Source organism: Triturus cristatus, chromosome 4_1 (assembly GCF_964204655.1).
Source record: "Triturus cristatus chromosome 4_1, aTriCri1.1, whole genome shotgun sequence".
Classification (NCBI taxonomy): Eukaryota; Metazoa; Chordata; class Amphibia; order Caudata; family Salamandridae; genus Triturus; species Triturus cristatus.
This window is the reverse complement of record NC_140585.1, coordinates 541,504,672-541,519,234: the sequence shown is the minus strand read 5'-3', so window position 1 is coordinate 541,519,234 and position 14,563 is coordinate 541,504,672. Positions and strand designations below refer to the sequence as shown.

Genomic DNA, 14,563 nt, shown 5'->3' with positions numbered 1-14,563 from the left:
GCGGTGGGCTCGGCTGTAGAACCAGCGGGATATCTAGGGGATGTTGGCCTCACTACTCTACCTCCAGAAGAGGCGCACATTTTGGATCAGTCTATCCGCATAGAGGAAGTGATCTCTGTGATTGCCCACCTGAAACCTCTTAAGTTCCCCGATCCGGATGGCCTCAGTGCTCTGTTCCATAAAACCTTTTGCTCAGACCTGGCTCCTCTACTCATGCGACTCTTCAACTCTTTCTCTGAGATGGGCACTTTAACAGATTCAATGCTGGAAGTCTCCATATCGGTAATTCCCAAGCCTGGCAATGATACGACCCACTTGAGTTGTACCGGCCCATATTGTTGTAAACATGGACGAGAAACTCTTGCAAGTGTTTTCGCATACCGTCTCAGTACCCTCATGCCAGGTCTTATTGACCCCGATCAATCCGGTTTCATTCCCACTCGCCAGTGTGGGGACAACACTAAGCATATATGCCACTTTATAGACAAAGTACACCAGTAATGCGGAGAAGACTTACTGGTAGCAATAGATGCCGAAAAGGCTTTCAAGGGGGTACATTGGCCCTACCTTTGATACGCTGAAGCTGTTCGGAATTGGTGAGAGATTCTAAAAATGGATTCAAAGTATTTATAACACACCAGAGTCTCGGATAAGTTTAAAGGAGCTAAGTCCTGCCATTTTTATTTTGGTCAGGGTACTTGCCAGGGTTGCTCATTATCGCAACTTCTCTTCGCTCTGTATATGGAGTCCTTGGCACAATGGCTACGAGACAGTCCTGTGGTGATCTGACCACCATCTGATCAGTCTACAAATTGAATATTTAAGGAGGCATAGAAGGAGTACAGGCTGTGTTGCAGGAATTTCGAGCTGCTTCAGGACTAGCTGTGAACTGGGCCAAGTCTTATTTGGGTCCCTTACATCCGGATTGCCCCCGACAGTATTATGTGGTGGATTGAACCTTATCTAGTGCGTTGGGATCCCTGCATATTCTGCTACCCCAGGATCAACATATACTATGAGACAGACATAAATCAATTGCAATCTCACAAGAGCTATAGCCTCGCTACGGCCTCATATGGCATTCTGAGATATGCTACCACTCACAGTGCAGGGCCGAGTCTTCTTGCCTAAATTGATGATGCTGCTATACTTTTTTCATAACCTCCCAGTTCACATCCCTTATTCCACCTTTCGCACACTACACTCCGTGCTGAACAGATTTATCTGGAACAAAGGAAGGAGGCGCATTGCGCTATGCAAATTACCGTCACCTGTGGAGCGGGGGGTGGGGGTTTGGGTGCCCCTAACTTTGAACATTATCTGGCAGCGCAGTTGCAGTGGCCTACTTGCTGGCTGGCTGCCTTACAGGGGAACTGAGCCTACCTGACATTCCACAGGTGTGGCTGACTAGTGTCACTACTGTTTTGCTCAATGTGGACTGCTCCTGGCACACTCGAGACATCCGGGATTTCGTCCTAGTATCTACACCTGCTTCAGGTACCTGAGCCTCCATGTCAGCTGTTCTGTTGCCGCTGCATATATGTCTATTGGGCTATGCTACAAACCCCAGTAATTGCTCTGCAGGCGCCGTGTTGCTTTATCAAGTCATACTTAGTTGCCTAGATTGTTTTACTGCACTCCTTGGAGCCCCCCCTTAATATGCAATGGGAAGAGTGCACTATGTTATTGCTACAATTGGCTATTAATGACTGAGGAGCTGTCACCGCATGGTTTAGTTGGTTTGAATGTGTTTTTCCTTTTGGTATTCTGCCAGTTAAACAGGCTGAACCAGGAACTCCTACTGATATTGCCGCAATGTCATGGTTGTCAAGTGTAATGTAATGGAGACACTGCATGTTAACATGTGATCTGAAATGATGTGATGTAAACGCCTGTAATGTTATTAAAGGAAATATTTTTTATTTTTTATTTTTTTTTAAGTGTTAACAAAATAATATCTTCTTGCATAGGCCTAGTGATTAATGGCTCGCAGTTTTACTCAGTGAGGTGATTGAATATTGTAGCATGGAATATGTGAAGCAATTACGGGTTTCTCAAATCAGTTAGGCTATATACAGTTGGGTGATATTTAACTATTTCATTGTGACAATAAATGTTCAAATGTAAGAGAATTAGAATACTTGTTCCAAACAATATTTTATTGGAGCATTTCCACACAGACACACAAATTAAGCATAGTTTAGTTCAACAGTGAAAGCACAATATATTGCTCAATTAATAGGAAACCAAAAATAAAAAACCTAACAAAAAAAATGAAAAACCCTAAACACCTCCGCAAGTCTAATACTGAATCCATTAATAAAACACAAATTTCCATCAGTTATCCATTCTCAAATCACAGAACAGAAAAGAAATTACCTGTAGAGAGATCCTGTAATCTTTTCCTGGTGTAAATCGATTGACATCAGCATCCCAAAGCTTATTGAAAAGTTTGGATAGTTCATGATTTAAATTCTGCCTATGCAGGAAAGAAATGTTATTACCATTAAATTAAGAGCTCATCAATAAGGAGTGTTTGCAAGTAGATTCTTAAATTTTTTACTCATTTCAATGGAAAGGTTACACCTCTATAACATTTATTGGCCAGCATGGATATCTTCTCCGGCCTACAGAAGGGAAGACTCTAGGCCCAATTTCATGCAATCCTTTGCAGTCTATAGTTTAGAAGTAAGGGCCAGATGTATCAAAGGGTTTTACCCAATCTGTGTCTATGGGAAAATGTGTTTGGACACTTTAAGTGCCCTGGAACAAATCTTAATGATTTTGGAAAAAATTAACAAAAAGCTATTTCACCTCAATGCAAAATGTTTTAGAGGTTACGTTATACTATATAAAAACAACTTAACAGTGGGTTGAAACCACCACAAAAACATGCTCAAGAGGGTGATAATTTAGACATTTCCATTTATAGTTACATCAAACATGCATTACGGAGCAGGAGTTATGTAAATGCCTGCAGTGCATGCAACATTGGGGTGTTTGGTGTTGGAGAGGGGAGGCAACTACGGACTGCTGCTCAGGTGTAGAAGGGAGTGGTGGATTGTTCAGGGAAGAGGATAATCCAGTGACAGCATGCATGAATCAAGGAGAAAGTGAACATAGAGGAGTTGCAGAGAGGTTTGGGGGTGGTACAGTAATTTTGGGGTTGCAACTGCTGGAAGTGGTCAGAAGTGTAATAAGCAAACAGAATTTTCTGAGGAGTCGTTTATAGGCTTACAGCCTAGTACAGAGAACTGTGGTGCACTGCTCAGTATTTTGCCCAATGTTGGTAATTTAGATTCTGTTACTATGGATTTGCGTTTTATGCTTTTACTGTAGATGATGCAAGAACTAACTTTCAAAAGAACCCTGAATGACGACAATAGTGATAACATATATTTAAACATCTCAATGAAGTTTTTCCTGTTACCAATTTTAGCGTTACATCTTGATGTGCATTATTTTAAATATCTATACAACTGAAACCTGTTATCTTAGAGGTACATGCTTTTTATTCACAGTTATTTTATGGGTAAAGAGGATACTTACCTGGTCTGCAATGAGAATTAAAACCACACCAAAGGGTGGTTTCCCTTGCACTCTTTCTAATAAAAAATATACTAGGACATTTGTTTTGAGTATAGAATACGTTCGATTTTTATTTTTGTGAATGTCCATTGTGCCTTCATTATTCAGAACATTACATTTAGATTACTGGATTTTTATGGAGTCTGTCGTTAAAGGGGTTTCGAACTAGCATATTTTTGGTCTAAGGAGACCAAATTTGAAAAACGTAGATAAATGGATAAGCTCATGTAAAACAAGATGACAAGTGGGACTGCTCAAATCTAACTTTAAGAAAAGTAAACAATGCCTTGTTTAACGTACTGAGCATTTCGGGATCTCTGAGCGGTTTGTAATGGATTTTGCGATGTAACCCCATGCGTTGTAATGGATTTTGCGATGTAAAAAATGTGTTGTAATGACACGCATTGTAATACGTACGTTGTAAAGTGCCATATACGCTTGCCGCTGCTGTAAAGCTATATAAACCAGGAGGTGGAGGTTCGCTGTGCCAAAAGGCCTCTAGATTACTCTTCAGGAGCCTCCGATTCTGCGTTCTTTGATGTGTGTCCTCATTTTTCAGTGCATTCAGGTCCTTTCTGCAACAGCCCTTGCCTTTCCAGACCTGTTAATTTCTATAGTGCAGACTCGCAGGTTTAAAACATCAACCTCTGCTCGGCTACATAAAACCAGTTAAATCCAAACTAGAATATAATGATTAAATTTCACTCATCTAATCCAGAGGGGTCCAATGTTAGCCAAACGGTCTAAGGGGGCCTTTGATCAGGTGCTGCTTATAAGCAGGCCACTCGGGTGTGGGAGCAGAGCTTTTGGGGTTGGGATCAGCACTGCAGGGGTCAACAATCAGCATAGGAGCTGCACCACCAGCAGTATGGAGGCTGCCAGGTGCAGAGTGCCAAGAAGACGTCGGGAGCCCTGTGGTTTGCAATGAAGATCTCCGGTTCAAAGTAAAGGCTGCAGGCTTGGTCAAGGGCGGTTCCTGAGGGAGACCACCCGCAGGAGAGGCAAGTTGGGTTCTTGGGGGATGTCTTGACACCATCGGTTGGGCCACCCAAGGCCATGGGGCGTCGGGTGTAGGGGTGTCTTTTGACGTCAGATCTTCTTACCAGCTCTGGTCCCGGTTGGGGGAACCCCTCAGGCATCGGCTTGAAGCGCAGGGTAGGTCGGAGATCACCAGATTCCAGGTCAGGATCGATAGGGGGACCTCCTCGTAGTGTTGGGCCGCTCACACTTGGATCAGGGGCATCGGGTGTAGAGTGATGCAGAACTGCGGAGCCGCCGGGATCCAGGTTCTGTGTTGGAGTCTTGAGTTGAGCAAATCCAGTGCTCACAGGACACATGACCCGTTGAGGTGACTGCAGGGCAGGTCCTCCGGGTTCTTGGGAGCTGCTGGACACACCGGGGATTCCACTGTAGGCAGGTCAGAGTCGGGACAGGCCGGTAGGACTGGGGTAAAAGCAGTTGGTGTCCTCTTCTTCCAGTCATACAACATGTTTATGTTTGCTACACTACAGTAACGAGTTCAGGCCTCCCTTCCACCATCTTCTGTGTCCTTCCTTTGACTTTGTTGAGCCTGGGCTTATTGGTTCAGTTTATGTTGGGAAAAGCTCAAGTTTCCCATGACCTTGTAACATGCCACTGGGAAATATTCATAGAGAGGGCTCACTTCATGCACATTGTATTACCGTCTGATTGTTATCGGTACCCCTACTTTTCCACAGGGAACGAAGAATTATTAACTGAAGAAGCTGCCAGAGGTCAGGCACTAAAGCCATTACATGTTTTGTAAAAGTAAAATTAAAAAGATAGTTGCACCCTAAACGTCCTTTGTAGATTTATTCTTTGGATGACGCCTGCCAATGACGTAACCTATAATTATAGGGAGACAACTGGGTTCTCTTTTACATTCCATTAGTCTTATCTGAAAATAAAACAGAAAACGTGTTGGGACAGGAATGCCCCTGCTTTGTGAACGGGCCAGTGCCCCTGCTCTGAGGTCCCTAGTGCATTTAAAATGGGTATCTTGGCTTTTTCTTTTGTCGGTTACTTTAATCTTGCATGCACACAGAGACTTAAGCCTGTCTTTCGTAATTCAAGGTCCAGAACCGGTTCCAAAACGCTTCATAGTGGGTACAGGCCAAGTACTAATGCCCTGCCCATAAAGCAGTGGTGGAGTTATTCAAGTCAAGTGCATGGACGTAGGATGGTGCTTCGTGAGTCTGAGCACTGGGACCTGTGTGATCCATTTCGGATGGCTCCAGGTTTAGAAGTGAACAAGACCAAGAATACCCCAGTCAGTGAGAGTATTGGATGCATTCCTGTAGCTGGAGATCCATTCACTGACGCGACTGAGAATGGAGACAGTGCTGCCTGTAAAATTCAATCAGGGCTTTGTTGTCATGAGGCTGCTGATTAGTTCTTCATGAGCTCTGCCACTTGGTAGATGGTAGGGGTGAGAGGTGGGACTGCAATTTTGATTGTTCAAGGTGTAGACATTTCTAGGCAGGCATGCTCTTCTGTCGGTCCTTCATTACCGCTTTAGTAAGGCGCAAGACAGCTGGGTGCAGTGATTGCACATTCTATCGCACCCTTGTTTTGGATACTCCTGTTTGGAGCCAGCTCCATTGCTACATACTGTGAGAGCCAGGACTTTTTTCTAAATTTATTTTATTTATTCTGTTCACTATAAAGAAAATTACATGATTAAACAGCAGGAATAGTCCATCGCAACATGCTTAAGGACAGCAAGAAAACGACATTTAAAAAAGCACACTGTTAACCCTCTGTGGTTCATGGAGGCACAAAGCCAGCATCCTACGTCACCAATGCAGAATCACAGAGTGCAAATCTGCTGACTGTACCAACCACACCACTGATTTACCACATTATAACATGAATCACTGCTTGCACAAAACGAGAGACTGGGCATAAGAACAGAAAGGAAGTTTACAGCTACAGCGCTAATCGTTCTACTACGAACGTGATGGGCCTAAAGAATATTTAACTGACCTACAAGCTAACATTTGTGGTAGTTGTGTGATCGGCCACTCTACATAATCTACACCTATGCCCATATATTTTCCCAAGTCACTCTAGGAGGGGGAACTTCCTGAGAGAAAGGCAGAACATGGGCACATCATATACTACAGCAATTAGTTTCTATGTACGATGCAAAACGAGCCAGAACTCCTACAGTACGCCCCGTGATACAACACAGAACTGCAGCTTAATATTTCCAAACAGTTAATTGCTACTGTGCTATAAATATCTGTATGGACATCTCGCAAAAAAACAAAAACAAGAAGCAGCAATGTTTTAAATGCCCTAAACATATGTTCTCAGCAGGGCACACAATGTTTCCTTATCGGTACACAATCAATCAATCAGGGAATTGCACGCTACTCACCCGTGAGGGTCTCAAGGCGCTGAGGGGGGTGGTCCGCATATCTGTTTAGCCCAAGATCCAGGTCTTGAGGGTCTTCCTGAAGGTGTTCAGGGAGGGGGCGCGTCTGATGTCTGCCGGTAGCTCGTTCCAGGTCTTGACTGCAATGTGAGAGAAGGATCTTCCGCCTGCTCTGACTCTGTGGATGCGCGAGGTTTCGACCAGTGCAAGGTTGGAAGATCGGAGGTTTCTTTTGGGTATGTGGAAGTTGATTCTGTCGTTGAGGTATTTGGGTCCGTTGTTGTGTAGGCATGAGTGAGGATTTTGAAAGGGACCTTTTCTCCACGGGGAGCCAGTGGAGACTTCGTAGGTGTTGGCTGATGTGTTTGTGTCGGGGGATGCAGAGGACGAGTCTGGCGGCGGTGTTCTGTATTGTCTGGAGTTTGCGGAGTAGGGACTGGTTGATGCCGGCGTAGAGTGCGTTTCCATAGTCCAGTCTGCTGGTGAGGAGTGCGTGGGTAAGTGTCTTCCTTGACTCGGGGGGCGGGGGGGATCCACTTGAAGGTCTTGAGGAGGATGCGGAGGGTGTTGAAGCAGCTGGACGTGATGGCGTTGACCGGTCGGTTCATGGTGAGTGATGAGTCAGGTACGATGCCGAGCTTCTTGACGTGTCTGAGGGAGTAGTAGGCTTCCGAGGGCGGTCGCCCACCAGGTGCTGTCCCATGCAGAAGGTGTGGTACCGAGGACGAGGAGTTCTGTCTTCTCGGCGTTGAGCTTCAGGCAGCTGTTGGTCACCCAGACTGCGACGTCTTATATTCCTTTCTGGATGTTGTGTTTGGTAGTGGTCTTTCGTGAGGGAGAGGATGAGCTGGGTGTCAGCCTAGGATACGATGTTGAGGCCGTGTTGTCGAACAATGGCTGTGCGGGGGGCCATGTAGATGTTGAAGAGGGGGGGGGGGGGACTCAGGGATGAACCCCGTGGGACTCCACAGGTGATTTTCGTGGGGTCGGAGAGGAAGGATGGGAGTCTGAACCTTTGGCTTCTTCTGGTGAGGAATGATCGGATCCAGTCCAGGGCTGTTTCTTGTATGTCTGCGTCATGTAGTCTGGTGACTAGTGTGCGGTCGGAGATGGTGTCGAAAGGCTGCCGATAGGTCGAGTAGGATGAGGGCTGCAGAGGGGGAACTTCCTGAGAGAAAGGCAGAACATCCCTCTGCCCCATGGTATTCAGAATCCCTTAGACTTCTCAGGCAAGAAGTGAGGAGGATGGAGAGGCTCTGGCATGCTAGCTGGGACCTCAAGAATAAGGAAGCTCATAGACTCCTGGTCAGGAAATACAAGGCTGAGATTGTGCAGGCCAAACAAGACTACTTTGTGGCCACGACAACTTCCCTCTCCTCGCCGAAGGAGCTTTTCAGAATCGTTGACTCTTTGATCAACCTACAAACATCTGATACGGTCGTACCTTCGCAAGATCTGTGTGATAAAATTGCGTCCTTCTTTCACACCAAAATACAAGATATCCACCTGGCTCTTGAGATACAAAAGGCTTCGATCAGTGGGCTCTCTGCCCCGGCTAAGATGGATAGGACCACGTCTGACATCTCCCCATTGAGTATTCTCGACTCTTTCCCCCCGCTGATCTTACAAGATCTGGAGATCTTGCTCAATAAAACCAATTCTGGCTCCCCCCTAGATATCTGCCCCTTGAAGATCATCAAGCAGTGTAGGGAATCTCTTACCGCCTCTACTAGAAATCATAAATCTATGTATGAGAGATGGTATCTTCCCACTGGAGTGGAAGAGTGCAGTAGTTAAACCTCTGCTAAAGAAAGCTTCCCTTGATCCGGAGGTCCGAAAGAACTTCCGTCCGATCTCTCTGCTTCCAGCCCCTGCGAAGATGCTTGAGGCACATCTAAACAAGCATCTCGCTGCCTTTGTGGAAGGCTCGGGCTGTTTGGACTTTTCCCAGCACGGATTCAGGAGGGAACACAGTACCGAGTCGGCCCTCACTATCGTGCTTGATAAGATCCGCACTAGAGTGGATGGGGGCCGGACCACCCTCCTGGTCCTGTTAGATCTAACTGCGGCCTTTGACATCCTCTCCCCCTCAATACTTATACATCGTCTGAGGGAGGTGGGGGTGAGGGACGCAGCTCTAGATCTGTTGACCTCCTTCCTTAAAGGAAGGGAACAAAGAGTCAAGCTGGGAGAGTTCCTATCTCCATCCCGACCGGTGCTATGTGGGGTCCCGCAGGGGTCGGCCCTTAGTCCGACCCTATTCAACATCTACGTGACCCCACTGGCCAGATTAATAAGAACTTTCGGGATGGAGGTGGTCTCTTATGCAGATGACACCCAGATCCTCGTCTCTCTTTCCCATTCAGATGTACCAACTGCCTCCAATTTTAGATCTTGTATGGAGGCAGTCGGTCAGTGGATGGTTCAAAATTCGCTCAAACTGAATGGGGAGAAGACTGAGGTGATGGTGTTTGGAGGAAATCAGAACATCTGGTCAGCCAGTTGGTGGCCTGATTCGCTGGGAGTATGCCCTTCCCCCACGATATATGCTAGGAATCTTGGGGTGATCATAGATCCTGCCCTGGATATGGGCGCACAGGTTAGTAGAACCATCTCTACCTGCTGGGGCTTAATTCACACCCTGCGAAGAATCAGGAAATATCTTTCCCTACAGTCCAGAAAGCAAATAGCTGTTGCTCTCATCGGCTCACGACTGGACTACTGTAATGCGCTGTATGCGGGGCTAAATAGGAGCCTATTACAGCGCTTACAGGTAGTCCAGAATGCCGCTGCTAGATTTGTTCTGGATGTTCCTAGACGCTCCTCGGCCACTCTGGCCAGGAAAACACTGCATTGGCTACCGGTAGAATATAGAGTACGGTTTAAAGTTTTATGTATGACCTACAGAGCCATTGCAAGGAAAAACGACATGGGAGTTGGCTCTATCATCTCCCACTATATTCCTGGAAGGGACTTGCGTTCCTCCAGGAAATTGCTCCTGACAGTTCCCCGTATACGAAGAGCCAGGTGGGGTGGCAGGGCTTTCTCCACTCTGGCTCCTAAGTGGTGGAATGATCTTCCTCTGGACCTCAGGTCGTTACCTTCCCTACAGAGATTCCGAAGTGCCCTTAAAACTCGCCTCTTCCTGCGAGCCTATGTGTAAGGCTGTATATTTATATCTCTATTCTCTTTTGATAGGCGCCTTGATACCTGCGGGTTATTGTCTTGCGCAGTATAAATCTTTTATCATCATCATCATCAGAGTGGCCTTGGTCCAGGAGGGTGTGGATGTTGTCTGTGGCGGCGAGTAGGGCGGGCGGTCTCTGTGCTGTGGTTGCTTCGGAATCCGGATAGGGACAGGTCGAGGATGGCGTTCTCGTCAATGAATCATGTCAGTTTCCTGTTGACTGTTTTCTCTGCAACTTTGGCTGCAAAGGGTAGGAGCGAGATGGGCCGATAGTTCTCGGGGTTGGTGGGGTCAGCTGTGGGCTTCTTGAGCAGGGGTCTGACTTCTGCGCGCTTCCAGACGTCTGGGAAGGTGCCGGTTTTGAAGGTGGTGTTGATGGTACGTTGTAGTTCGGGTGCGATGGCGGCCGTGGCTCTGTGGTAGATGTGAGGGGGGCAGGGGTCGGTGCCCTCCCTCCCTCCCCGCCGAGTGGATGCTTTTCATGGTCGAGGCGGTGTCTTCGGCCGTGATTGGTATCCAGTTGGAGATGGTGGGCTGGCTGGTGTTTCTGGGGGTTGTGGGGCCGACTGTGGCGCCTGGTGGATGGTAGATGAAGTGGTCATAGAGGTTTTTGATCTTGAGGTGGAAATAGGTTCCAAGCTTATCACAGAGGTCTTGGGATGGGGTGATGTCAGTGGCTTTGCTGCGTGGGTTGGTGAATTCTTGAATGACACTGAAAAGTTCCTTGGAGTTGGTGGAGTTGGCCAGGATTTTATTGTGGATGAAGTTCCTCTTGGTAGCTCTGATCTGGCTGTGGTAGTCCGTCGTGGCTTCCTTGTAGGTGGTGTCGTTTTTGGTTTTCTTGTTGTTTCTCCAGGCGTCTGCAGGTGCGTCCGGCTTCTTGGAGAGCGGTGGTGAACCAGGAGGCTATCCTGGGGCGTTGTCTGTTGGGGTTGCGTAGAGGGGTGAACTCGTCTGCGCAGTTGGAAAGCCAGGTGTGGAGTTTTCCGGCTGCATCATTTGCGTCTGGTGCCCAGGTGTGGTTGTCTCGGGTGAGGGTGGAGTTAAGTTGCTCGTCGGTAATCTTGCTCCAGTTCCTTTGTGCTGGGCATGTGGCTGGTTTGGGTGCCTTGGGTTTGTTGATGGCGAAGTGTACACAAGTGGTGGTGGGTCCATGGCGGCTGCGTTGTGTGGCTGAATTGGACGTTGTTTCCTGCCGCGGAGATGGGTTTGAGGATGTGTCCTGCTATGTTGATCGGTGTGTTGACGAGTTGTTTAAGTCCGATGCTGGCGAGGTTGTCACAAAGGATAGTGGAGTTGGGGCTCGCTGGGGTTGTCGAGGTGGAAGTTCAGGTCTCCAATGAGTATATAGTTTGTTGAGGCGATGAGGTGGGGTACTATGAAGTTGGTGATGGTGGAGGCTAAGGGTGTTCGGGGGCCAGAGTGTGGCTTTGGGGGTGGTCTGGATCTGGAAGTGCAGGTGTTCGGCGGAGAAGAAGTTTTCGCTGGAGGTGGTGAGGCGGAGGGTGCTCTTGTGGGCGATGGCGAGGCCCCCTCCTGGGTGGTTGGGGCAGTCTCACAGCCGATGTGAGACACTTCGCAGGGTCTGTCTCGCATGCAGAGCAAATAAAAAGACCAGCTCTCATCTAAAGATTATCCAATAGAAAGCAAAGCTTTCTAAAGGACAATGCAAGTAACCAATAAAAAGTCAATAGGCGGGATGAAAGCCCATAGATCGATTATAGCAGGTCTTGCAGACACAGCGCATGCAGTGCACTGATGATGAGGCCACCAACAGGACAACTCTAGCTTTCTTAGGATAGGTGTCGCTGTTCAATGAATTACCCACCAACACATGGATAGCCCATAAGCTAACCCAAATTACGCAACATATTTCATGCACAAATAATGTCAGTGTCATTTATTGTGCTACAGTTATGGTACTATGTGTATTTGTAAAGCACACTATCACCCGTAAGGATATTTTGGTGCTAAGCATTGTGTGTGCCTGGCCCTACCTCTGGAAAGATGGGTAATTGAAAAGCCAGGTCCTCAGCTTCTTACAAAATTCAAGAAGAGAGGAGGAGACACCGATGTGGCCGATCCACGTTTAGGAGCAATGTAATTTAACATCCACCCTCCTGATCTGGTTCTGTGAATGTGTGTGAGTAGGAGGCCAGTGGAGCAGAGTGTTGTTGGTGTACGTTTTCAAGGGTCCTCCCATCCACCAAGGGCTAGGGGTAGAAATGTTAGGTGTCTGCCAGCTGATTTGCGCAAAGCTATGCTATAAGAGGATTTTGGTACAATTTGGAGAATTGGTAAGTGGGTTGGTGGGGAAGTGCGATCCCTCCCTTTATGCTTCATTTCTCTGTGACCACACCCAACACCCCAATCAAAAAATGAAATTTAAATAAAACATCTTTCCTTCAAAGCACAACAGAAGCATGGAGGTCTGAAGATTGATATAGTGCGCCAACCTCACCCAATCTTTGATCTGCTACACCGTGTGAGAATGGAAAATGGAAGAAATGTATGCAACATGCAGAAGTGAGGCACAGGTGGAATGAAGCACATCAGAGAAGCAGCAGAATGAGCAGTGTGAAGTAAGGAACAGGACCTGAACTCTGATTATAGTTGTAAGGAGCACAGGTGCACTCTTATGAGGTGTAGCAAAATACAGTAGGTGACATAGTAAACAAAGGTACACTGGCCCACATTAGGAGACAGGGAGTAGGCGCAGGGAACTTGTTAGTCATAAAGAAGCAGCCAGAAAGATGGAGGTGGGGATGGAAAATAGGCTACATGTTATCTCAAGCCAGGATCAATGCAAACAACCGGACCTTTTCCCTCTTTCCGACCACCCAACTTCCAATACAAGAACAGCGAAGCAAAAGAAGAAAAAATAAATAGAATGGGGCATCTAGAATTTACCTGAAACATTTAAAATATAACAAAAACCGATCATTAGGTCTTGCCTACAGACAGCTTCTGTTGTCTGGCTAAAGCTCATGTCATTTCACACACAGACAACATACACGCTTACGCATACATATACAAAAGGAGGTTTGCACAACCCTTTTTAGCCATTGGCTAGAGTTGTTCAGCTGGCTTTCGGCATTGGCTAACAGAGCTGTCCAAAAAAATCAATTGTAGAGTGGATCACTGGTCCTGGGAAACCAGGGTATTGCATGGACAGTACATTGTACCGTATAAGAAACCCTCATTCACGTTTAGTTGGGATCGAGATTAGCGGTATATCTTGATTCTCCGCTGAATGTGGTCTTCAACGTGATCGCATAATCATTGGGTCAATCCAATGCTTCCTCCACCCGGAGGCTTTAACCACTGGTTATCACAGTAGTGATCGTGAATCAAAAAAAGAGTGAGGTGATCGTGATAAAGAAAAAATGTGTATTAAAATTCTCGTAAAGCCAGTAGATATTTTTATTGGTACTGGGTTCGAGACCAAGATAAAAATGTATTCTCGTTGTGCACGTATCTGACTGATTATGGTCAAGTGCACTGGTTAAAAGCTGTGTCCAAAAAAGGTCGACATGTTTCAGCCCTCGTCAGCCCAAACGGGTCTAGCGGGCTTTCTTCAGGACCTGGTGCAAAACAGAGGCCCGTACTATGGGCTCCCTTGTGGATGTGCGGGAAACTTTTCCTTTTGAATGCACATTCAATCTTAGACCAATGGATTGAAAATGTTTGTGGGAGGAAGGAAAGAAAGAAAGAAAAGAGAAAACATAAAATCATTGCGAATTCGTTCTGCATGCAATCATAAAAGGGCAAAGCTTTGTTTGTAGGAGACCCCCAGTGGGGAACCCCTGGTATGGCAAAGTTTGTCCCTCCTTTACTTGTAAGAAGTAGATCTCGTACACAATCCATTTTGTCATATTCCCAAAGCAATGATAACCAAATCTCCGACCAACACCTCATTGTCACAAACGATGTGTATGCTCTGTACACCCCTATGCGCAAAGTGAGGCTGAGGGGTTCGAGAGAACAGCACCTACGAACGTTTTATGAGGGTGGCTGGGATCTTTGTCATCACTTGGGATCAAATCATTAATCAAAAATTGAGTATGGCCTCATTCAATAGTATACGGTCTATGGATTTGGTTCAGACAGATTATGCTAGGCGGTATATTCATGTTAACTCTAAACGGAAGCAGCTCTCCAGTGGAAGCGAGAAAATAGACTTATTGACCAGTGCAGTGCAATTATTCTGTTATTGTCAAATGGCTACTAGTCGCGAAAAAGCATAGACGTGGGTGGAAACTTTTGTAGGACAAGAGACTATTCTTGGCGGTTGGCTTAAAGAACGTCTTTGTGTGTATTGTGTTATTCTCGATGAAGATAGTGACATCAAGAAAGTCCAGACTGTTTGGACTTGCTGTATATGTGAA

The 14,563-nt window shown here is 46.5% G+C and overlaps 1 protein-coding gene across 2 annotated transcripts in view; it reads right to left on the bottom strand.

Moving 5' to 3' along the window:
* The window catches only part of LOC146855198 (poly(U)-specific endoribonuclease-like), a 524,935-nt gene that overhangs the window by 429,131 nt on the left and 81,241 nt on the right, over positions 1-14,563 (bottom strand). For both annotated transcript variants that reach the window (XM_085652848.1, XM_085652849.1), the window contains exon 2: positions 2,380-2,479. In XM_085652848.1, the coding sequence (XP_085508974.1) occupies positions 2,380-2,479 (100 nt within the window). The remainder of the gene's footprint in view (positions 1-2,379; positions 2,480-14,563) is intronic.